The 22120-nt window shown below is 54.2% G+C and overlaps 2 protein-coding genes across 2 annotated transcripts; one reads left to right on the top strand and one right to left on the bottom strand.

Annotated features, from left to right (window-relative positions):
- Nucleotides 1-4941: 4941 nt before the first annotated feature.
- Nucleotides 4942-6244, top strand: Rps21 (ribosomal protein S21). Its single transcript, XM_027419891.2, has 6 exons — nucleotides 4942-5039; nucleotides 5341-5403; nucleotides 5492-5555; nucleotides 5663-5734; nucleotides 6029-6084; nucleotides 6187-6244. Exons 2-6 carry the CDS (start codon nucleotides 5354-5356, stop codon nucleotides 6194-6196), a joined length of 252 nt encoding a protein of 83 aa, XP_027275692.1. The 5' UTR covers nucleotides 4942-5039; nucleotides 5341-5353; the 3' UTR covers nucleotides 6197-6244.
- Nucleotides 6245-6342: 98 nt separating this feature from the next.
- On the bottom strand, nucleotides 6343-21496 carry Cables2 (Cdk5 and Abl enzyme substrate 2). Its single transcript, XM_027419889.1, is given in 14 exon segments — nucleotides 6343-8066; nucleotides 8163-8367; nucleotides 8539-8645; nucleotides 8942-9045; nucleotides 9411-9576; nucleotides 9996-10104; nucleotides 10852-10929; nucleotides 12027-12119; nucleotides 12207-12278; nucleotides 21130-21244; nucleotides 21247-21297; nucleotides 21300-21335; nucleotides 21338-21352; nucleotides 21355-21496. Coding segments are annotated over 14 exon segments (1419 nt in total). The 5' UTR covers nucleotides 21482-21496; the 3' UTR covers nucleotides 6343-7925.
- Nucleotides 21497-22120: the final 624 nt, after the last annotated feature.

Genomic DNA, 22120 nt, shown 5'->3' with positions numbered 1-22120 from the left:
GCTGGCCTAGCTCCACCCCTTGGCCCACTCATAGCTGCTCCATTGCACCTTGAGTCTCAGTTTACACACATGTGAGGTGGACCTTCAGGATGGGCATAGGGAATCCAGTGGGGTTTACTGCACACAAAACCCCAGAATCCAGATCAGGACTGTAAGATTGAGGATTGGGAGCCTATACATGCAAATATGAATTGTAACATTGATGATAGTGATCATAAAGGGATTGTAAAGAAGGTGATGATGGTGACAGTGATGGTGATGATGGAGCTGATGAAGACAGCGATGATGTTGGCAATAATGGTGGCCATGGTGGGAATGATGGCAGTGGTGAGGTACCAAGCACCTTCTGGGTACACACCTTAGGTGAGCAATGCTAACTAGATGAATGTAAGTAACTCCAGGCTTTTAGGGTGGCTTAATTGCAATCACTACACTTTGTAGTTAGACAGCTACATGATTTGCGTGTCCTAGGTCACACAGCTAGAGAAGCAGAAGTGAGGGGTCTGGAGAGATGGCTTGGCAGTTCAGTGCACCGGCTGCTCCTGAAGAGGACCTGGGTTTGATTCCTAGCACCTACAGGGCCGCTCACAACCATCTGTAGCTCCAGTTCCGGGGGATCTGGTGCCCCTTTTTGCAGGCCCCAGACATGCACATGGTGCACATACACACACAGGCAAAACACCCATTCATGTAAAATAAGAAAAACAGATAATGAAGCAGAAATGAGTACAGAGCTGGCCCATGATACCTATGTGATGTTAGCTGTCCAGATAATACAGGATACTCAGCAATCGGGAGGCAGAAGCAGGCTGATCTCTGTGAGTTTGAGACCAGCCTGGTCTACAAGAGATAATACAGGATACTTCTTTTTAAATTTATATGCATCAGTGTTTTGCCTGCATGTATGTCTGTGTGAGAGTGTTGGATCCCCTGGATCACAGACAACTGTGAGCTAGCTGGTTTGTGTGGGAATTGAACCCAGGTCCTCTGCTCTTCTGAGCCATCTCTTCAGCGCTGGTATACTCTGTGGCTTTGGAGCCTGTCGTAGAACTAGCTCTTATAGACCGGGCTGGTCTTGAACTCACAGAGATCCACCTGCCTCTGCTTCCTGAGTGCTGGGACTAAAGGTGAGCTCTACCACTGCCCAGCTTTTTTTTTTGAGTCAGAAAAGGTCCAGTGAGATGGCTCAGTGGATGATGGTACCAAGACTGGTATCCTGAGTTAGACCCCTGGTCCCACATGGTGGAAAAAGAGAATCAACTTCCTGAAATTGTCCTTGGACCTTCACACACACACCAAGTCATATGAACACCATAAACATACACATGTCCACAAATAAGTAAAATGCAATAAATATGTGTAGGGTGGCACACACCTTTAATCCCAGCATTCGGGAGGCAGAGGCAGAAGGATCACTATAAGTTCGAGGTCAGGCTGGTCTACAGAGTGAGCTCCAGGACAGCCAGGGCTACACAGAGAAACCCTGACTCAAAACAAACAAACAGAATAAAATAGCATTCTTACAGAAAAAGAAAAAATAACAGCAAATACAAAGCCAGCCCACAATCCCTACGTGGTATTAGCAGTCAAGATCAAAGGAAACTTGGGGGTACAGAGGGGCAGAGACCCAGGGCCATTCAGGGACCCTGAGAAGGTTGCCCTGCAGAAGAAGCAGCTGCAACTCTGAGGCCTAAGATTCTGCAGGAAGGCGTGGCCTAACAGTGTTTGGGGTCCTTCTGCTCCCCTCCCTTTTTCTCACTTGGCCTCTGACCCTTTCCCACCCTAGAGTTCTGTCAACAGATGACTGCCTGACTTGGGGTGACGTGGCCCAGCCAGCTCCAAAGCGGCTAGGAGCTGAACTGTGTAGGTTTGCCCTTGATCCAGGATGGCTATTGGCTGCCCCCAAGTGGCGACTAGGAGAAGTACAGGGGATGTGTGGATGCCTCACCTCTGCAGATTCACTGTGATCCCTTCAGTGGAGGTTCTCACCCCTTTATTTTGGGGGTCTTGAATTTTGTGCAGCAAATTATCATATAGGAAGGGTCATCCAGATCTCATGGGCCCGAAGATGGGATTGCAATCCCAGTGCTGGGGTGCTAAGGGAGACAAATGGATCCCTGGGATTCACGGGCTGAATCAGCTGAGATCCAGACTAATGAGAGACTCTGCCTCAAAACACAAGGTGGACAGCAGCAAGGAACAATACATGGAGCTGCCCTCTGCCCTCTGATTGCACACACTCACACACTCACACACACACACACACACACACACACACACACACACGCAACGCACACACAAATGCACACACATATGCACACACACAAACACACATATGCAAATATACACACACATACACAAAAACACATACACACACACAAATGCACACACATATGCACACACACATACACACACGTACACACAAACACACATATGCAAACAAATATACACACTCACATACACAAAAACACACATACACACACACACACACACACACACACACACACACACACACACACCTGTGTGTGTGTATCTCTATAGGCTAGAGGTTGATGTTGGTGGCTTCTTCAATCACTTTCCGAGACTGGGTCTCTTGCTGGACCTGGAAGCTCCTAATTCACTAGAGTAGCTGACCAGCCAGCCCCAGGAATTCTCCTGCCTCTGCCTCCTTGGCCCTGGATTACAGGTTTATGTTGCCACTCCTGGATTCTAGGGACTGAACTTGGGTCCTCATGTTGTGCATAAAGGATGTGCTGACTGGGCCTTCTCGCCCCAGCACTGTCTCCCACCCGGGCTGGAACTTAGTATGTAGAGCGGGCTGGGCTTGAGCTCACAGAGATCCACCAGCCCTGCCTCCCAAGTGCTGGAGCTAAAGGTGTGCGCCACCATGCCCAGTCCTGACAAAAGATTAATGCTTAATACATAACAATAAAAAGATCAGGGCTCTTGTCCTCACTGGACACTGCGAGTACTTTTTCCTCAGCCAGGTTGGGGCAGGGCCTCTGCTGGTCAAGTCTACTAGTCCTTATGTCATATAACCAGAACAAAATACCTGAGCTAGAATGGATCAACATTTACGCTGGCTGTTTTAATGAGAGCACCGGTCTTGGGTCACCTCACTGTCACATTGGATGAGGACCCAGTAAGTGCTGAGAGCCGCAGATGTAGCCGGTGTGGGTGAATGCTGGGCTGGTGTCTGCTGGTCAAGGTACCAGAGGCTGCCTCAGCTTCCTCAGAGGGACAAAGGGTCATTAACACTGAGGAGGCTTGTTTATTAGTTTACTCTTTTCTTTCCACCTAAAAGTTTGAGCTTTTCTATTAGTGCTACAAGTATGCATCATGGTCTGCTTCTCGTGAAGGTTTTGAGCAGATGGAACACATTCTATGAAAACCCCTATCACAACCCTGTCTACTAATTCTAAACTCTGAGTCAGTCCTGGGTCAGTTTCAACGGGCTGTTCTTTCTCTCATTAGTGGCCATATTCCCTTGCTGTTGGATTTGGCAGTCTCTGAGTGGATACCAGAAAATACGATTTTTTCCTTTGTTGTGGGCTTCATGCTGCCTTTGTGTTCCGTTTTTTTTTTTTTGGGGGGGGGGATGTGGTGGAGTTATTTGGTAATACTTTGACCCTTGCAGGCCCTGTTTTTATGATGTTAGGGGGCCCTAGGCATTGTTCAGGGCAGTTACTGGAGGCTAGACCTTTCTCAACACTCTACCCAGTGCTATGTGCACTAAACTTTTTCACCTGTTTCCAGTCCCTGCCCTTTTTAGGACTGCTGAATTTGCTGAGTAGAGCTACTGCAAATTTCTGGGGTTTTCCTTGGCCACTTTCTCCTTACTGGCACTCTGGGTGTGCTCCATCTCTGGCCACTAAAGAGACCTTCAGGGTTCAACTCAACACACACAGGTGCAGCTCTCAAAGCTAAAACACAAACAAACCACCCTTGTACACAGGCCTCATGGCCTTCCAAGGGCAGTGGCTATGGTTCTTGTTTCTGATGCACAGAAAGGGTCTAGTGGAAATTCCAGACACAATGCCCACACCTGCTTTCCCAGGCGTGAGGAGGGTTTCAGCAGACCTCATGACAGTCCTGGGAAGGTGTCGGGTGCGCGTGGCAGGGAGGGGAGAGCTCTCCCCAAGATCATTTAACTGGGTGTGCACACCTGAGGCACCAGTCTGCCCAGAGAGACATCAGGTGCACAGTTCTACAGATAAGCGAGACAAGCGGTCCCTATGTGAAGAATGTAACGGTAGGAAAACCAACAGTGTAGACTGGGAGTCTTGTGTCCGGGCTGGTTTGCAGCCTCTTCAACAGGGGGCTGCCTGAGCGTTAGGGGCATTTTCCTCCTGGTTTTTAAAGATTTTATTTGTTATGTAGACAGTGTACTGCACCCTCTGGGCAGACTCACAACACTGGGCGGCCGGATGCCGTGCTGGCCAGAGCAGGAGAGGGCAGGGCCTGGGTGGAGACGCCGCAGGGGAGCGCGCCGGCCCGGACGCCTGGCTGGTCTCGGCGGTTCCCACTGGACTGCCGCTCTGCTGACACCCGTGCCCGCCTCCCTCCGCCGCGACTGGCGGCGGCTTCCGGGGAGCGATTTCCAGGTGCAGGTCTGGGGTGTCGGCGTCCCCGCAGGGCGAGCCGGCTCCCTTCGACGTCCTTCCTATCCCGCCCCCGCCCGCCCCCCGCCGCCCCCCGCCGCCCCCTCAACCTCAAGCAGGGGAGACCCGGCCGGGGCGGGGCACGAAGAGCGCGGCGGCTCCTGCTGTGGGCGGAGCCTCTCCTGCTATGGGCGGAGCCTGGGGCGGAGCCCCGCCTTGGTAGGGTAGAGCCAGGCTCCAGTGTCTGAGCTTTGTGCGGAAGAGCCGGGGCTTCTTTGCACCGGAAGCGGAAGAAAAGACTCCCAAGCCGGCCTCCGGAACGGTGGATACGAGCATCGTGACCCGGAAGTATTCACCACACGCACCGCCCCTCCCGCCCAAGAGAGCTGCCTGGGGACGACCCACTTCCTTTCTGCGCTCCGCTGGCCTAGAGAGCAGGTAGAGCACGCGGCGGGCTGGGGGCCGGCGGCGGGCGGCGGGCGGCGGGCGGCGGGCGGCGGCTGGGCCGGCGGCGGGCGGCGGGCGGCGGGCGGCGGGCTGGGGGGCGGCGGGCTGGGGCGGCGGGGGGCCGGCGGGCGGCGGGCCGGGCCGGGCGGCGGGCGCGGGCTGGGGCCGGGGGCCGGGTGCCGGGGCGGGCGGCGGAGGTCGCGCACGATGGCCGGGCGCTCGGGACTGGGTCCGCCGGGCCGCGGTCTGGAGTGCCGGCCCGCTGACCTCATGGCCGCGCGTGGCCCCACAGGCACGGTCTCGACATGCAGAACGACGCCGGCGAGTTCGTGGACCTGTACGTGCCGCGGAAATGGTAAGCAGGGCTGCGGGCCCCTCCCTCTCCCCTCTCCCCTCCCCGCGGTCCCTCGCGGCCCACCACACGCACTCCCGTCTCCCGTCAGCTCCGCGAGCAACCGCATCATTGGCGCCAAGGACCACGCGTCCATCCAGATGAATGTGGCCGAGGTGAGCTCAGCCCGTCCCGGGGGAGGAGGCAGACAGCGGCCTGGCCTCGGTGGGGTGGGGTGTGTGGGGTGGGGGTCGACTCTCCCAACCTCTCTCCCCCTGTGCAGGTTGACAGGTGCACGGGCCGCTTTAATGGTCAGTTTAAAACCTATGCCATCTGCGGGGCCATTCGCAGGATGGTGAGTTTGTTTTACCGCACGGACCTCTGCTTTGTCGTACTGTTGACGCAGACACTTGAGCTGTGTCAGTGGTGTCCCTCGGGAAGAAAGGGTTGGCAGGACAGGTTTGCTCTTCGCCTGCTTAGGCCTCAGGCTGCTCTAGGACGACTTAGGTAGTCGGTTCTTGCGTATGCAAGCTCGTTCTATTTCCCCTTGGGGCGGTGCGGGTGGGGTGCAGATTTGGGTATGGTGGTGCATGACCTGCCGAGCCGGGAGCCGTACGGGGATATTTAGGGATTTATCTTTAATTTTAAGGGCGAGTCCGATGATTCCATTCTCCGACTGGCTAAGGCTGATGGAATTGTCTCAAAGTAAGTGTGTGGTGGTGGTGGTGGGGGAATCATATTGGGGTTGAATGGCCTGGGGGTTCCCAAGAGGTACGGCTTTTAATATTATTTTTCTTCCTTTGTTAGGAACTTTTAACCAGAAGACATGGGGGAGCGTTTGTCATAAATAAAAGTGAGAAAGTACCTTTGTTGGTTGTGTGCTTTTAGCGTGTTGGCAGGGCTGGTGTGTTTCCTGCGACCTGAATAGGGACAACGCACTCATCCGAAAGACAAACTAGGGAGTATGTTGCAAAACCAAGTTTTACTTTAACAAAAACATTAACACCATCCATTCAAAACCTACCCGACGTACATGACATTCTGAGGTTAGATAGCCTTTCACAAACACTTGTGCCTACTGTTGGGTGCTAAGGGTGCAGCACCAGGTCTGTGGCATTGGGTCACAGTCCAGCTGGACACCATGGATATAGTTCAGATTTCTGGGTTTAGCCTGCCATTTGGTTTAAGGTTGGTTTTGTTGCAGCAGTGCTTGGTACCACACAGCAGCTCTTGGTGTCACTAAAGATGAGTGGGATGGAAGGACTCTTAGTAGGCGAGCTTGGTAAATAATAAACTTTACTACATAAATATAAGCTTAAGTTACTGCTGTCTACCAGCTTTAACATTAACTACACATCTAGAGGAAGCTGCCTGGGTGTCCTCGGAGGGTAGCCTGAAAGTTGGAGCAATGTCTAGGAGGTTCATTTTAAACCAAATGAGGGGACTACCTTAAGGATGGCATGTTTGCAGGACCATTGTCTTGCACCCAAGATGCTGTAGGGGTTAGGGTTCACTTACACCAGCATAAGCATGGTCTATAAACAAGATTGGTCTGTCACAATCCTGCAAGGCTCCCTTGTGCTCAAGCTGTTATTGATGCTCTGGTCCTAGGTGGTTGGACAGTGTCAGGCGTGAGGCGTGAGCATTGCTGGGGTGTGGTGAGGCTGTGGATCCGAGCAGCTGCTAGCAGTAGGTCTGGCACCTACTATGGGACCCCGAATAGTGGCTACTTGTCATAAAAAAGCAAAGGGACAATGGCACGGTGGATGCACAGGCAAGTTGTCCTCGACGACATTTAGAGGTGGCAGGGTCAGTGCCTTCCTGCCTGGAGATCAGGTGTGGTTTCAGAGTTGCACCAGCAGACCTTATTGGACCAGCTTCTGTTACCTTGGAGAACAAATTTCAATGACTTTTATCCATTACAGTATTGCTTAGGAAAGCCAAGAGCCTCAAGTCAGCAGTTGTCTTAAGGGCCCAGTGCTTCAGGGATGTTTCCGGCAGGCGGTGTGGTGGGGTTGGCCAAGCCTTGCTGTATGTGTGAATGGCACAGGGGTTTCACAGTGACAGATGCATGACAAGGTCCAAAGAGTAAGCAAAACCAGGGTGGGTCAAGGTATCTGCCCTCCCCTCTACCTTGCCAACAAAGGAGAGCTCTGTTAGGGTGGTGGAGGGAGGGTCTACACAGCCGATTCCAGAAATAAGCCTGGTTGGCAATTCTCCTATGTTCAGGTCTGTTCACCTGGGTCTCCATGGGAATGGTCTCAGCTGTGATGGGTTTCAAAGGCTGGACCTCAGGATCCACACAATGTAAACCAGGCTGGTCTCAGGCACATGAAGAGCAAGCCAAGCCCCACACTGTTCATTTACATCAGGAAAATTCTCAGAAGTGCTGTGAGGTGTGGTACACTTCTGAATGGAAGCAGTGTTGGGCTGTGAGGGGCAAGTGCAGTGTTGGAGGAGGGACTGGACACTAGTTGCCTCTGTTCTAGCCAAGCCACATGCCTTCCTACCAAGCAGCCTTCCTGCAGGGTGCACACTATTCTGGGCTAGAACTGCTGGGTGAGGCGTCTGTAGTGAGGTAACACTTGGCTCTCCGGGAGGTACAGGGCCAGTTCCAGAGCCACAAGCACCGTGAACTCAAACCCAATGAGGTCTCTTCTGTTGAACCGGAATCGTTCCTCCAGCTTCTGCAGTGAAGGAAGCAAAGGGTCAGCAGGTCAGCCCCGTCTGTGGCGCCCACCTACACTTCAGTGCTGCCGCACACCTCCGCACTCAGCACTCACGTCAATCAGCTGCTTCACTTCGCCCTTGCGGAGGTCACTGCTGATCTTGGCAGCCAGCAGAACGCAAGCTCCAGCACACAGTTTGCGGTTGTGCTTGTTGAGCTTGCCCTGCAGCACCAGCTTCTCAAAGTACACGTAGGCCATGGACACGGTCACGGGCTCCAGGCTGCACTCCTCAGACAGGGTGCGCATCTCCCGCTTTAAACTGTGGGTGGGATGGGAGCCGTGTCCATCAGACTACGACGAAGCATCGGCCACCCTTCCATGGCTACACCACGTGGTGTGGGCTGTCAGAAAAGACACTATGTTCTCCAAGGAGAAAGCCCAGGGCCAGGTTCTGTGGCTGGGTCGGGGCATCTGCCTGGCCCTTTCTTACCTCCTAATTTTGCTCAGTGTCAGTTTGATATGCGGGAACTTCTCCCTGAAGGTCTCATTCATGTCCTTCTTGAGGTCTGCAGGCTTCACATACTCTATAACCGTGGTCTATAACACAAGTAGAGGTAGGTGGAGCCTAGGCGCCTTCAGAGTGGAAACCCTGCGGCCTGGGTTTACAGACACGAGTGTGTGGGACTTCAGAGGGGTACCCAGAGCTCACCCCAGAAGCCTGTCTAGCATGGCTGGCTATCCGGCTTTGTCACACTGTCCTTGTCTATGGCCCTGTCCTACCTGCTGGTGCTGGACAAGGCCCCTGGAATAGATGGCTGTTCTGGACTTCTGGATGTGGAGGGGTGCTCACTCACAGCTGACTCCCTGAGCAACGCCAGGGCCACGGAACTTACCATGTACGAAGCAAAGATAAGGACCCGCTTGTGCTTCCCACATGGCCACTGTGGGTCATCCAAGAGGTTGGGGTTGTATTCCACTGCCTCTCCTCCATCGTTTCCTGTGGGCAGAGGCAGCTATTGACCCCTGGGTCCCGGTCAGAACCCATGCCACCCCTCCCCACCACACCCAAGGGAGAGAGAGGCATCACATCACAGCTCCCAGGTGGGAGAGGACTCCCAAGTGAAGGGCCAGGACTTGGGTACAAGAAGTGACACCTGGACAGTGCCCGCTTCCCACACGGATCCTTTCCTCTGCCTGACTCAGGCAGAGCCTCGGGCCACACCTCCCAAATTCTTGTCCTCTGAGAAGCCCCAGTGGAGATGTGGTTTACACTGCTGTCTGTCTGTCTGTCCCATCATCACTGTCCCTAGCCCAGCCATTGCTGCTGCCTCCCTAGTGCCATGGCGAAGGCACCTGGACTACCTAGTTCTGTGCCAGCTGGTGTTGACTTGGTAGGTACAGGTTTGTGTCTTGAACCTGGTGGAACACGGGGGACGCTGGGCCGAGGCTGGGGCAGCAAGCCGTGACTGTCATTCTTGTGTGTAACCAAGGCATTAGTAGGGTACAGGAACTTTGCATAAGACACGACCTGGAAAAGCAATCACAGGGGAACTCAGGCCTGCTTCCCCAGGCTAAGGGACAACCAAATCCTGCTGCCCTCCACCCTCCAGCAAGAAGCCTGAGGGCCATGCTGCTACCCATTTGGGGCAGGTGTTCTTATATCAGAGTACCAGCTTCCATCCCTGGGGTCTGCAGCTGTGCAAGTCTCCCTGTTTTGGAAGACTCTTGGCCTTGGCCTACTGGTTCAGAAGCAGGGCTAGGTGTGGAGAGCCCGGGGGAGACAGCTGGGTCACCTACAGCCAGCAGTGGCCACGTATGGTGTATTCTTAGGCATGGGCCAGCTAGTGATAGGTGTGTGGCTGGTTCCCAGTGCTGTGTCTTAGATTCATGTATGAGGCACCTGTCTGCCTAACTCTGCTGGCCACTGGCTGGCCACAGGGCTCTTGCCTTTCCATCTGCTCCCAGCTCAACGCCTTCCAACTCAAAGACCATCTCGGAAGAAACAGAAACGCCGCCGGATGGGTGCCTCTGCTTCTGGCTGTCCACCCTCAGGTCACTGCAATGATTAGGAGAGGAGAGGGCTGTAGTCCCTCTTCCTGCAATCAGTGGGTGGATGCCTGGCCCACAATAAATCCATGTGGCAGCCTTGTCTGCTCATCCACCCACACAGAGGAGCTCCCAGAACAGGAGGAGAAGTAGATGGGTATGACCTTGGAGGTCAAGACAGGTTAAAGCTGAAGGTAGTCTATATCTCACTCCTGCCCCAGACAGATGTCATCTGTCAAAGCACTAGAGAGCCACCACTCTGGAACATCCCTTAACACTCACCTGTACTTGGGCTCAGATCTGCTTCTCTGGGTGCCTCTAACCCTTCATCTGCAGTCACACACCTCAGCAGCTGGCCCGGGCCCCCGAGAACTGGCTACCACCCACTCTGGACGGGAGTTTTCTCTGTGTCGACTATTGTTCTGTGGGGTCACACACAACACTGCCCCACCCCAACAGCTGTTTCCTTCTTCCCTGAATTACACTCAGGACACAATTGCCAGGGTTGGTCACAAGATTTTAGGAGCATATCTGAGGGAGGGACAGAAATATCTCAGCCAACCTATACATAGTTTCATCAGAACCTGTGGCCCCCTAGGGAATAAGAACATGAAATGCAAGTTCCTGGGCTGTGGTGGAAGGTGGTGGGCTGACACCCCATGAGTCTAAGGACCCAGCTCACACTCAGGGATGGGCTGCACTGTTGCCCTGTGGGCTGGGCCCAGGGCTCATCAGTGTACACAGCATGGGTTCTTACCTGATCCGGAGGCCTTCTCCATAGGGCAGGACTGAGAAGGCCGCACACAGGGACCGCTTGGCACAGATGAGCACAATCCTGTGGGAAGCCCAGGTCAGAGCAGGGCCTTAGTTCTGTCCTGCCTACAGCTGGGTGATGGAAACTGACAAGAGCCACGGAGGGGGCTGGGATTCAGGAAGCCAGCCTAGCATCTTAGCACATGGGCCTGATTCCCTAGAGATTCTTAGTAAGAAAGCAACTCCCTGTTCCCAGGCACAGCGCCTTAAGAGTACAACAGAACTGCTGGGTAGATCTCCCTTGACCCTCTAACACACAGGGCCATAGATTTCATGTTTCCTGGGGGCACAGGTCACCCAGGAAAGGGCAGGCTTCATTTGCACAAAGATAGGGCACAGGGAAGTGAGGTTCATCAGCATGGAGCCTCAGTGGTCCAGACCAAGGCAAGGCTCAATGCTCTGGAGAGCAGCCAGATCTAATGCGGAGCTCAGTTGCCCAGGGCTTAGGACCCGAGGCCACCCTGCAGTCTTGGAGTTCAGGACCTGCAGGGAGCCACCTCTGGCTAGGCCCTGTAGCATTCATTCCCTGGAGATACTAGTCAGGGTGACCTACAGAGGGAAGGGGGTTCCCAGAGTGGATCAGAGTGACTGGTAGTGTGGTGCCAAGGGACACAGTCAAAGCACTGCCCCTGCACCAGTGCAGGACATATGCAGCTGCCCAGAGCCCAGCCTAGCACTGTTTTGGGGAGCCAAATACCAGTTTGAGTTCAGGTTCCAAATGTTCCCCAATATCCCACACCTCCTTCTGTGTGTGTCCCCAGTATGACTGCTTCCTCCTATGTGCTCCCAAGTATAACCATGCCTTATCCTGTGTATGACCCCCACAACCCACCCCTGACAATGCACCACACCCTTGAGCATATCTGGGGTGGGGCCCATTTTTGCTCTCCTAGTCCTCTTTTCCCAAAGACTTGAGTCCAGCTGGTGGCTCTTCCATGGAACTGTACAAGGCAGGTTTGCTGGCCTGGCCACGCTGGCAGTGTTCAGCTAACTTAGAGGAACATGAGTGCCCAATTCTAAAGGGTCAGGAGACAGGCCATGGCGATGAAGCAGGCTGCCTTGTCCTGCAGTGTAGGGAGCACCGTTGGCAGTCCCTGGCCAGGCCCTGCGTGCTCTTACCTGCTGTTCTTCGTGTCATACTGCCTCATGTTTTTGATGAAGTGGGTTTTCTTCAGGCCTTTGTGTCTTGGTGACCCAGATGCATGCTTGGTTCTGTAAGGTAAAAAGCAGGTTGTTCTTGCCCTCCTTGTGGCCCCAGGGGTTGGAGGGCCTTGGAGTAGGGGCATGTAGGGTGTATACCTCTGCACCGAGGCACATCCCACGGCGTCTTCCAGAAATTCGAGGGAGCAGCGCTGTGATGTGACTCGTCTCCTGTAGCGAAGACATCATGACCTCAGAAGAGCCCGTACCACAGACTCCAAGAAGCCTTTGCAGCCAGGTTCCCTGAAGAGAACTGAACTAGCTTGGGAATATGCAGGGCAGTTACGTCATGAGGCCCAGAGGCTTCAAGAATCTGGGAACCAAAACTTCCATGCAGGGGATCCTGTTTCCTGACACAAGGTTGCCAGCCTTCCCTGTGTGGGAGCATCTGGTGCATGGTGGTTCCAACAGGCTCCATCTCTCAGAGGGCCTGCTTGTACCAGGCCCTCGACAGTAGAGTAAACTCTCTGGGCTGTGGCCCATGCCAGGAATACAGTGTAAGCTCCTGCTTAAGGCTGCCATTGCTATTCAAGTCAGAGACACACACCCTTCCCTCCCAGAAGCTGCTCTGGGGTCTAGAACATTCTTTTCCTCCTAGACTTTGGGTCCTAGCTCTCTCCATGGTGCCCCTCAGGAAGGCCTGTTGGTGACGGTCACCAATAGAAGATAATACCTCTCCTTGGGAGAACCTGATCCCTGTGGGTCAGGTTGGCTCCTATGTCCTCCATCCTACACCCAGGAGGTCAGGACCTGGGAGGCACTTTGCAAGCACCGTGTGCAAGAATAGGGCTTCTTCAGGCTGAGGACTGAGACCCCACAGACCCACAACTTCGTACTAAGACAACAACTCAGGTTCTTAGTCCCCAGGGTCTAATGACTATGGCCATTTACTGATCTTCTGGTCTTTACAGGACACAGTGAGTCAAATCACAGCAAATCTACAAGGGTAGGCTTCTGGAGGCCAAGGTCACAATGAGGGAAGGCAAGATATGGTCTGTGGTTCTGAGGTTGAGGCCTGCTCTGAGGCCTCTGCCACTGGGAAGTCTGTACCAGTATCCCTGAGAGGATAGAGACATGAGGAACCTCAATCTGAGGTTGAGGCTGTGCCAAACACCATGGCTCCCTGCCCTAGCCTTTGAGAAAGAGGGGCCTGTATCCAGACCCAAGGGGCTGTAGCTTTCCATCTTTATTTTCCTATTATTAGACAAGTGGTTCATGTTCATAAGGAAAAAAAATAAGGGATATCTAGGCATGGTAGTATGGAGGATGTTGACCTATATGGGACCTTATCTCTTTCTTTTATTATTTATTTAATTTTAAAGACAGGGTCTCATGTAGCCAAACTCAATAGGTGGCCGGGAACGACCTTGAACTCCTAATCCTCCAGCCTCCATTGTTGCCTGTTGGGATTACAGAGAAGAGAAACTCCTTCAAAAGTCATTCACCTAAACACCGTAACTTCCTGTCAGACACAGCAGGATTATTGTCTTGGCATGAACCACTGTGACACAAGGTCACAAAGATGCATGATTCAGTCACTTCTTGCCGAAGTGTCTGTGGGCCTCCCTCCCCCTCTCTCTGCACATGGTGTGTGGGTAGTAGTACTGAGGATCTTGAGAGACTCATACATGGTAGGCAGGTTGCTCTACCACCGAGCTAGACTCTGGCTCCTAGTACCACCCATGGTGTCACTGTGGTGCAGGGTGCCTGGGCCACTAAGGATCAGGAACATGTGTCAAACACCCTTGCTCACTCTCACTCCCGAGGGAGTCTTGGATGTAGAAATCTGGCCAAGGAATTCACCAGGACACATAGCCTGAAGCTTCCCCAACAGGAGCCGAGGATACACACACAAACCACTTTCCTCCTGCCTAGACCTCAGCAACTATCCATGCATTTTCAAACAAAAAGAGTTGAGCAAGTGCCCATGGGATGATTGCATGATGGGCCACGTCTCTCAAACCTAGCACTGTTGACTTAATAGTAGCCCCTGTGCAAGCTGTGTGGCCCTTTCTGGCAAGCTCAGAGTAGCCAAACAGCTCTCCAGGACACACAGCTACCAGGATACAGACAGCAATGTTTTTCTCTTCCCTGTATCAGGATCCATGGGTGTACATGCTCTGCACCCAATATCCTAGAGTGCAGCCAATGACGAGGCCAAGTACTGCCACACAGCACTATGAGGAAAAGCACCCACTCAGAACAATGGTGATGGAGAGGGTACTGCAGGAGACGGTGTGGATGGGGGTGGCAGAGATGCTAATGGCGGTGAAGTCATTGCTTGGAGTGGCAATGGTGCTGTGGTGGTGACGACAGTGTCATTGGTGGGGATGGTGTCAATGGTGATGGCTAATGTGCCTCAGTTGTGCTAACTGCTGCTATGCATACACCATGCGTGGTATCCTTGTTACCTCACTTTGCTCCAAGTTCCCCTCACCTGATGGACACAAAGTGGCTACTTCATAGTTAGGAAGCTTCCAGTGGTGTTGGAGGCCAGCAGCCAAAGGCACATCCAAGACACAGAGATGAGCCTGACACCCAAGGCCTTCTAGGAACCTGGAGAGGAAAGCCCCAGAGGCCCCAGGCAGGAATGCCAACAAGTGACTCAAGACCAGAAGCTCTCTACAGCTTCCTTCAGGGTTCTGTGGCTGGCTGGGTACAGAGGGATTACCAGGGGAGACTTAGTCAATCCCCAAGAGCTCCAATCACAGCCGTGGGGCCTATGGCTGTGAGGCTGCCTGTCTGTGCTTCCAGAGCTATGGGTGGGGAGCTCGAGCTCTTTCACAACACCGAAGGTTTCACAGACTTGAGAGAGAGAGAGAGAGAGAGAGAGAGAGAGAGAGAGAGAGAGAGAGAGAGAGAGAGGTAATTAACCCCAAGTTCCCTGAGCAGTGAGTCCTCTAGCTGGATTTAGAGATCCTGCCATGAGCCTCTGACATGCCAAAGGTCCAAGTACCCTGGTTATTCAAACGGTCCAAGGTACTTGCAGCTCAGAAATGCTTATCCTTGAGGCCAAGAAAACCCTGCATATCAGACATGGGGATGTGGAAAGGAAGGGTCATTTGGGGAAGCTGCTACTGCCACACAGACTGTGCTTCAGCTTGCTACCAGAAACTCACAAAAGTGAGAGAGAACTCCCGGGACTTTAGTATTGGCACCTGCGATCTGAGCGTGTCCCATAACAGCCTCTTCATACTGGGATGCCAGTGGAGTTCTGTCCCTCCACGTCCATATGTTCACCTGGGACTTTAGAACACGAGTGAGCTTTGAGATATGGCTTCTAAAGAGAGTAACTGGGCCTGCCCTTTTGGTGTCCTTAAGATTAGGGCACAGACACACAGAGGAAGGACTGTGTGATGACAAGGGAGGACAAAATCTATGAGGCCAAGGGCGAGGCCTCAAAGGGAGCCTGCCACACCTTCCCAGGCTTCTGGCTTCCAAATGTGAGAAATAAAAGCCTGTTGCTTGAAAGAAACCCTGTCTTGAAAAACAAAAACAAAAAGTTTTATTAGGGGCTGGAGAGATGGCTCAGTGGTTAGGAACTCTGGTTGCTCTTCCAGAGGACCCAGATTCAGTATCACCTGTAACTCCAGTTCTAAGGGATCCAAGACTCTCTATTCTGACCTCTTGGATACTAAGCACACACATGGCACACAGACAGACAAGCAGGTAAAATACCCATACACATAATTTATCAGCCCACTATCTGCAAGGACTCTGGAATGGCTCTGGGCTTCATCTGTGCAAGAAGGGGCTCCCAGGGCGCTCTGCAGGACGGCAGTGTGCTTACTGCACACAGGTCCTTGGGTTATGCCTGACATTTGGGCAGTAGCCATTTACCAAGCGTGAACAGTGCAGAGGGGCATCTGGTGGCTGCCAGGGCCATACTGTCCCTGCTGCATCATTAGCAGAAGCCCCCTTCCAGCAGGGTAGTTGGTTCATATGAGGTGTGGCATGGTCAGATTCCTGCCTGCCAGATAGGGCCATGCAGATCCCCAAACCATGCCCTTGCCTGTGCTTGTCGCAGAAGCAGGAGATACAGCCACTACCTCACACCAACACTTCAGAGGCTGTGACACTCACACTCAAGTACCGGTGGCATACAGAGGCCATTCTGCCCAAGGTCACACAAATACTGTGTTTCAGTCCAGGTCCTGGTAGGCACCAAGACTGTCACGGTGACCCAAGTCTGTGGCTCTCCCTTCTTACACAGTCACTTACATCCATTAAATGACACAAGTCACAGAAGCTTGCAGAAAACCAACCAGAACTGAAAACAGAAGTGAACTGACTGAGGCACTTGGGTGCCTCTGGTGCTACCTCCAGAGGATCCTGCGGCTACCAGCTACCAGCTACCAGCCAGGTGGGAACAAGACACCAACCCAGGGAGGCTCTGGAGGAGGGTGAACAGGTAAGTGCAGGCACCGTGTAGATCTAGAAGCATGGCCAGAGGGAAAGGCTAGGGCCTGGAACAGAAGGGATTAGGACCAGTCAGAATGGCAGACTCAGACAACCTGACTGGCTAGGAAGGTGCCATATGCGTGCCCACAGTGTGTTGGGTGTTTGGGGGCAGAATCTGCCTAGAGAGGACTAGCCAAGGGCTGGCTGTACAGGTATGGAGCAGGGAAAAGCAGCTGGCCTGGGGTACAACAGAATGTGGAACCTGAGGAAGAGTCTGTGTTCTGAGGCCCTTAGGGCCACCTGTCTGGCGTGGCATTCCCTGAGGTAATTATCCAGGCAAGGCCCGGTGACTGATCATGGCCCTGGGATCTCATTTGCAAGTCCACAGAGGCAATGTGGGAGAGCTGAGGCAGATCTGCCCTTCATGGCCACTTTATGGTCTCTCTAGGAATGGTGTGCTCCCTCAGGAGCTTGTGAAGTGTTCCCAGTTGGCCCAACATCTCGTTCCCTGTGGCTTTCTCTCCCCTCACAAGCATGCTATTTGTAAATCAATCCTCGGAATTGTACCAGGGAGCACTACTCATACTCAGTTTCAGGTAGGGACACTGAGGTATAGAGCCATTCGATCTGAAATCAAACAGCGGGACAGAGAGGAAGAGGCCCATGCCCACAGCTCAGCTACTCTGAGGATGAGCCAAGTTCGTCTAGTGCAGACCCTGTGGTTAATAAACAAGACAGGACACACCTCACAGTCTGCCCTAACTGACCCCACGGGCAGTAACAGTTGTGCTTTTCAGCAGAAGATAGACATGTGGGGTGTCTGTGTGACTGACACTCAGGTATGACACCCTACGTGACAAAAGGTGTCTTAGTCAGGAGATGGCTGAGGAGGGAGTGAGGAAACCTAGGGGCTGTTCTGCGGAGTGAATGGTGGCCATGTATGGTGTAGGTCCACAAACAGACATGGGGAGCGACACACTCAGATTCCATGTACTGTTCACATATCCCTGGCACCTCAACTTGAAAACAGCTAAAAGCCAAACAACAAAGAAGAACACTGGAGAGCAACCTAGACTTTGTTGCCTCTGCTGACATTCCCCCGACAACTCGATAAGCCCAAGCTGAGCAGACCTGGGCTCAGCTCTTCAAGTTGCCTATTTATACAGGACAGTGTCTACCCTAGCTCTATGTGCATGGTGGCATGACATGTGACCTGGGAAGAAGAGGTCAGGGGTCAGGAGAGAGAGGGAGGAGGCTAAGAAGGCTTACCCATGTATCAGTTCTGCTGAACTAACTCAGCTCAGAACTACCCCTTAGCAACCTTGCTGCCAAGGGATTCCACCGCTGCTCTTCAGTCAGTACCTGCAACCTGATTACAGACCTTAAACCATCTTCTGGTATGCGACAGGCTTCCTTACTTGGTAGCTTGGGAGATGGGGAGAGGTCTAGGCAGGACCACCTCCCAGTGGCTGAGATTCTGTCCCCATTAGGGATGCAAGGAGAGTAAATGGTCTCTGCAGTCTTGGGGCAGACTCAGGAGCCACCTGCCACACGACAGGCTGAGGGCAGCCCCAGCGAGGAGCAGCATGCTCAGGGCCTGAGAGCCTCCCCTGCCAAGGAAGTACAGGTGGCAGCAGTCTCATCAGGTGTTCAGGGCTCTCTCCCCTCTGCCTGAACATCATTTTGGCTCATCGCAGAACCATATCTGCTAAAAAGCAAGCGAATAAGCTAAAAGCCCCATGGTCTCCTGGTGAGTCTCACTTAGTCTTAGGCAAAGCAAAGGCACCTGGTCCCAGCACTCCATGTAGGGGCCTGTGATCTAGCAGCTTCACAGAGAAAGAGCGGGGCCTCAGGGCAGGGGCAGGTGCCTGGCTGTCCTAGAGAACTGACTACTCCAGTGGTTTTTAGCCCCACCAGTGGACAGATGCTGGGCACAGACTAATTAATGGATGCTAAGTGGCTCAGGGGCTGTTTAAATGGCTCAGTGGCTAGTTAGGGTTGGCCTAGGCTCCTCTTCCAGATCAAAGCAGAGTACAGCCTCCTGCCTCTAGGCTATGCCCAGTTCTCCTGATGGTGGGAGCATTAGGCTGAAATTTGCAAAGTCATTTGCCTGTGGGGACTTTCCCTTCCCCCTCATTTCTGTGGCAGATACAATGCAGGGCTGTTGTGAGTTGAAGTAGTTCCCCAAAAAGATCCATCAAAAACCTAGCCTGTGTTAGGGGTCTTAGCTAGAGACAGTCTAAGAAGAGGCCAAGGCAAAAGAAGGTCAGGAAAAGTCTGTGAGGACACACATGGAAGCAAGGAGATTGAACACAGCATAAGCTGCAGGGCACCCCAGGCCTTAGAAGCACCCCCAGGCTACAGCCTGACCCCCAGTGACTGGCATCCTGAGCTAGGGGAAGGGCTACCAGGTTTGTGTCCTTTGTCACCATGGCTCTTGAGGTGCATACACAGGCTTTCTAGGCAAGAGGCAGCAGCAGATGAGGTTAGCTGGAATGCAATGCTTCAAACCTGACCATAGATTCTAGAGATGGGCTGACTGCCAGACATGCAGGAAAAAAAGACAATAACAGTGCCTAAAGCCCCATGCAGAAAACTAGCGGTGATTCCGTCACTAGCTAGAAACGCTGTTGGGAGCCCCAAGTTATAACAGTTGTCACTTTCCTGAGTCTTTAGGATCCTGGGACCTCAAGGAGAAAGGCTTCATGTCAGCCCATTGCAGAGGGGGAGACTGAGGTTCCAAGAGACCCATTAGGTGCTCAAGGTCACAGAGCTTCTGGATGGCAGAAAGCTGGTCTGTACTCATTGTGACACAGCCTTCAGGAACTCTAGGGTTTTGCATCTTAAAAAACAACAGATCAGGTGGAGAGATGGCTCAGAGGATAAGAGCACTGGCTGCTCTTCCAGAGGACCCAGGTTTGGATCCCAGCACCCACAGGGCAACTCACAACTGTCTGTAACTCCAGCTGCAGAGGATCCGACACCCTCACACAGACACACATGCAGACAAAACACCAACGCACATAAAATAAAAAACACAAACAGATCAGGGCACTAAATCTGGGGGCCAGTAGCCCCCTTTAACAGGCCAGCCACTACTGTCTCTCCTAGCCACAGGACGGGAGCTGAGAGAGGGTAGACAGTCCTCTTCCTAAGGGCCTGTGCCCATGAGAGGAAGGATAACAACTCCAGGGCAGTGCCAAGAACTTGTAAGCAGAGCCCAAGAAGAAAAAGACATCTGCCACAGGCAATTGTAGTTGTGGGTGGTAGCGAGGATGTCAGAATGAAGGAAAGCAGAACTGGGAGGGTAGGAGATGGCTCATTGGAGGAGCTAGCAAAGGGAGCCTGACCCACGAAAACTTCAGACTGATCTTCAGTTCTGCTCTTCACAAGGGGTCCAGCTAACACTCTGGGACAAAATGACCCTTATCCCCAGTGGATCCTTCTATGTCCGGTGGAGATCCTACAGGCTAAGGTGGTGACCACAGAAAGTTCAGGCCCTCCTGGCCACACAGACATGTGATGCAGGGTCAGATGTCAGGTAACTTTTCCCCATCACAGACGTGGGAGGCACCTCCACACTGTGAGTCTACAGCTTACCCATGCTAGACTTGCCCAGGGCTTCCCACACCTGGGAGCTACCTGGCAGGAGCTCTGCCCTATAGTAGTGGGCCCTGCCCAGAAGGGACCACAATGGCTAGAGCTGCCTGCTATTGTCACTCTTCAGGTGAAGACTGAGACTGTCAGAGGGGGCTGAGAAGGCTGAGACCCACTTGGTACCTGGTAGCTGTGGACACTGGGGTGTGGGCACAGTCCGGGGGTGGGGTGGGGCAGGGCAGTGGTTAGCAATAAAAGCTGCCCTGGGTTAGGCTGAGGAGTCCTCAGAAACGACCCAGTGCAGAGGTCCTCTGTCCAGCAGCTGTGGCATGGCAGGGAGGAAGGTCTGGCCGGGTATACAGGGCTGAGAACAGACCCTGGCCCACAAGCTGAGGCCGACACACAGCACATAAAAGTGTTTGCGAGTTCCAGTGCTTAGGGTACTGATAGAATGGACAGGGAGGGGTGTGTCTAAAGTCAGTTAAGCTGAGGGAACTCTGAAGGTGAAGAACTGACCCCATAACCAGGATCTGACGGCTTTAATGGAAGTATTCCCTGTACCTGGCGGCTGACAAGCTTCAGGACACTGCAACTCTGTGACACGGGCTGACAAGGCTCCATTTAACCCCAAATTTTGTCTCCTGTATTCTGGACTGATGCTGCCAGATCATCTCAGCCCAAGTCAAGGGCAGATAGGACTACCAGGCGCTCTGACTCATGCATGCTGGGGTGGGTGATGGACCCTGGGGCCACCTCTGACCCCTTATGTCTTGGGTGCCGGGTGAATGGATCCACCTTACCCCAACCACGGCCAGGTCCGCCGAGCCCGTGGCTTACCGGAACCCTTGTGCTCTGTGCTGCCGAGCCCACAGGTCAACCACCCTGTGAGCCGGGAGGAAGGATTCGGCTCACTACCTAACCTGTGCCTGGCTGCCAAGCCCACAGGTCACGCACCGGGCGTGCGGGCCGGGCCTCTAGGCCACCCCAACCCCAGCGTGCAGCCCGCCCCGCCCAGCCCACTCACCTCTGGCGCTGCCCGTCTAGGCCGAGGCCGGCGGGCGCCGTCGTGGGGCTGAGTAGGCCCTGGGGCGCGGGCCTGCCTGGCAGCCCCGGGAGGCCTCCGGGTGGAGCGGGCGGGGCGCGGGCGGCTCGCGGGCCTCGGTGGGCGGTGGTGGCGGCGGCGGGGGCTTCTCCCGCCGGGACCCAGGCTCGGGGGCCGTCCGTCCAGGAGATGTTATTGAGGAAGAGAGAGCGGCCTGGCGGCGCCGGGAGTCCCCGCGCCTCCGCGGCACGGACGGCGGGTTCCGGGCGGCCGGCGCGGGCCTGGCGGGGCCGGGGGCCGGACCCGGGGCTCCTCCCGCCGCGGCCGCGGCCATGCTCGAGTGCGCCGCCGCGCCGCGCCGTCGCGCTGCTGCCCATTGGCCGCGGCGCGCCTGCATGCAAATGTCACCCCGTCACTCCCGCCCATTGGCCGGGGCGCGCCCATATGCAAATACAGTTCCATTCTCCCTGCCCATTGGCCGCGGCGCGCCTGCATGCAAATGTCACCCCGTCACTCCCGCCCATTGGCCGGGGCGCGCCCATATGCAAATATAGTTCCATTCTCCCTGCCCATTGGCCGCGGCGCGCCTGCATGCAAATGCAGCTTCGCTGAGCCCTTCCATTGGCTAGCGAGGTGTGTCCTGCTCTGGCGCTCCCCCGGGTCCTAGAGGTGGTTAACATCTGTCGATTGTTAGTTTCGCGGGGCCACGGGACCCTCAACCGCAAGGTCGGTGGCTGCAAGGCGCCGGTGTCCTGTTCTCTTGCCCAGACGCAGTGTACGGGGCATCCTGCAGAGAACGGTCATTGTGGGCCGCGGACTCGGGGTGTGGGCCAGGCCTGGCCACTTGCCCTCCGGGCTGTTTCTTAAGAGCCGAGAGGTTCCTCTGGGTCGGGCATCCACCCACGGAGCCACCGGAGCCCGCAGCTTCAGCTTCCGGGCGGTGCCAGCGGGCCCGCCTGACCGCCCTCACTGT

Source organism: Cricetulus griseus, chromosome 6 (genome assembly GCF_003668045.3).
Source record: "Cricetulus griseus strain 17A/GY chromosome 6, alternate assembly CriGri-PICRH-1.0, whole genome shotgun sequence".
In the NCBI taxonomy this organism is placed as follows: Eukaryota; Metazoa; Chordata; class Mammalia; order Rodentia; family Cricetidae; genus Cricetulus; species Cricetulus griseus.
The sequence above is the reverse complement of the archived record's forward strand: the minus strand, read 5'-3'. Positions and strand labels throughout refer to the sequence as shown.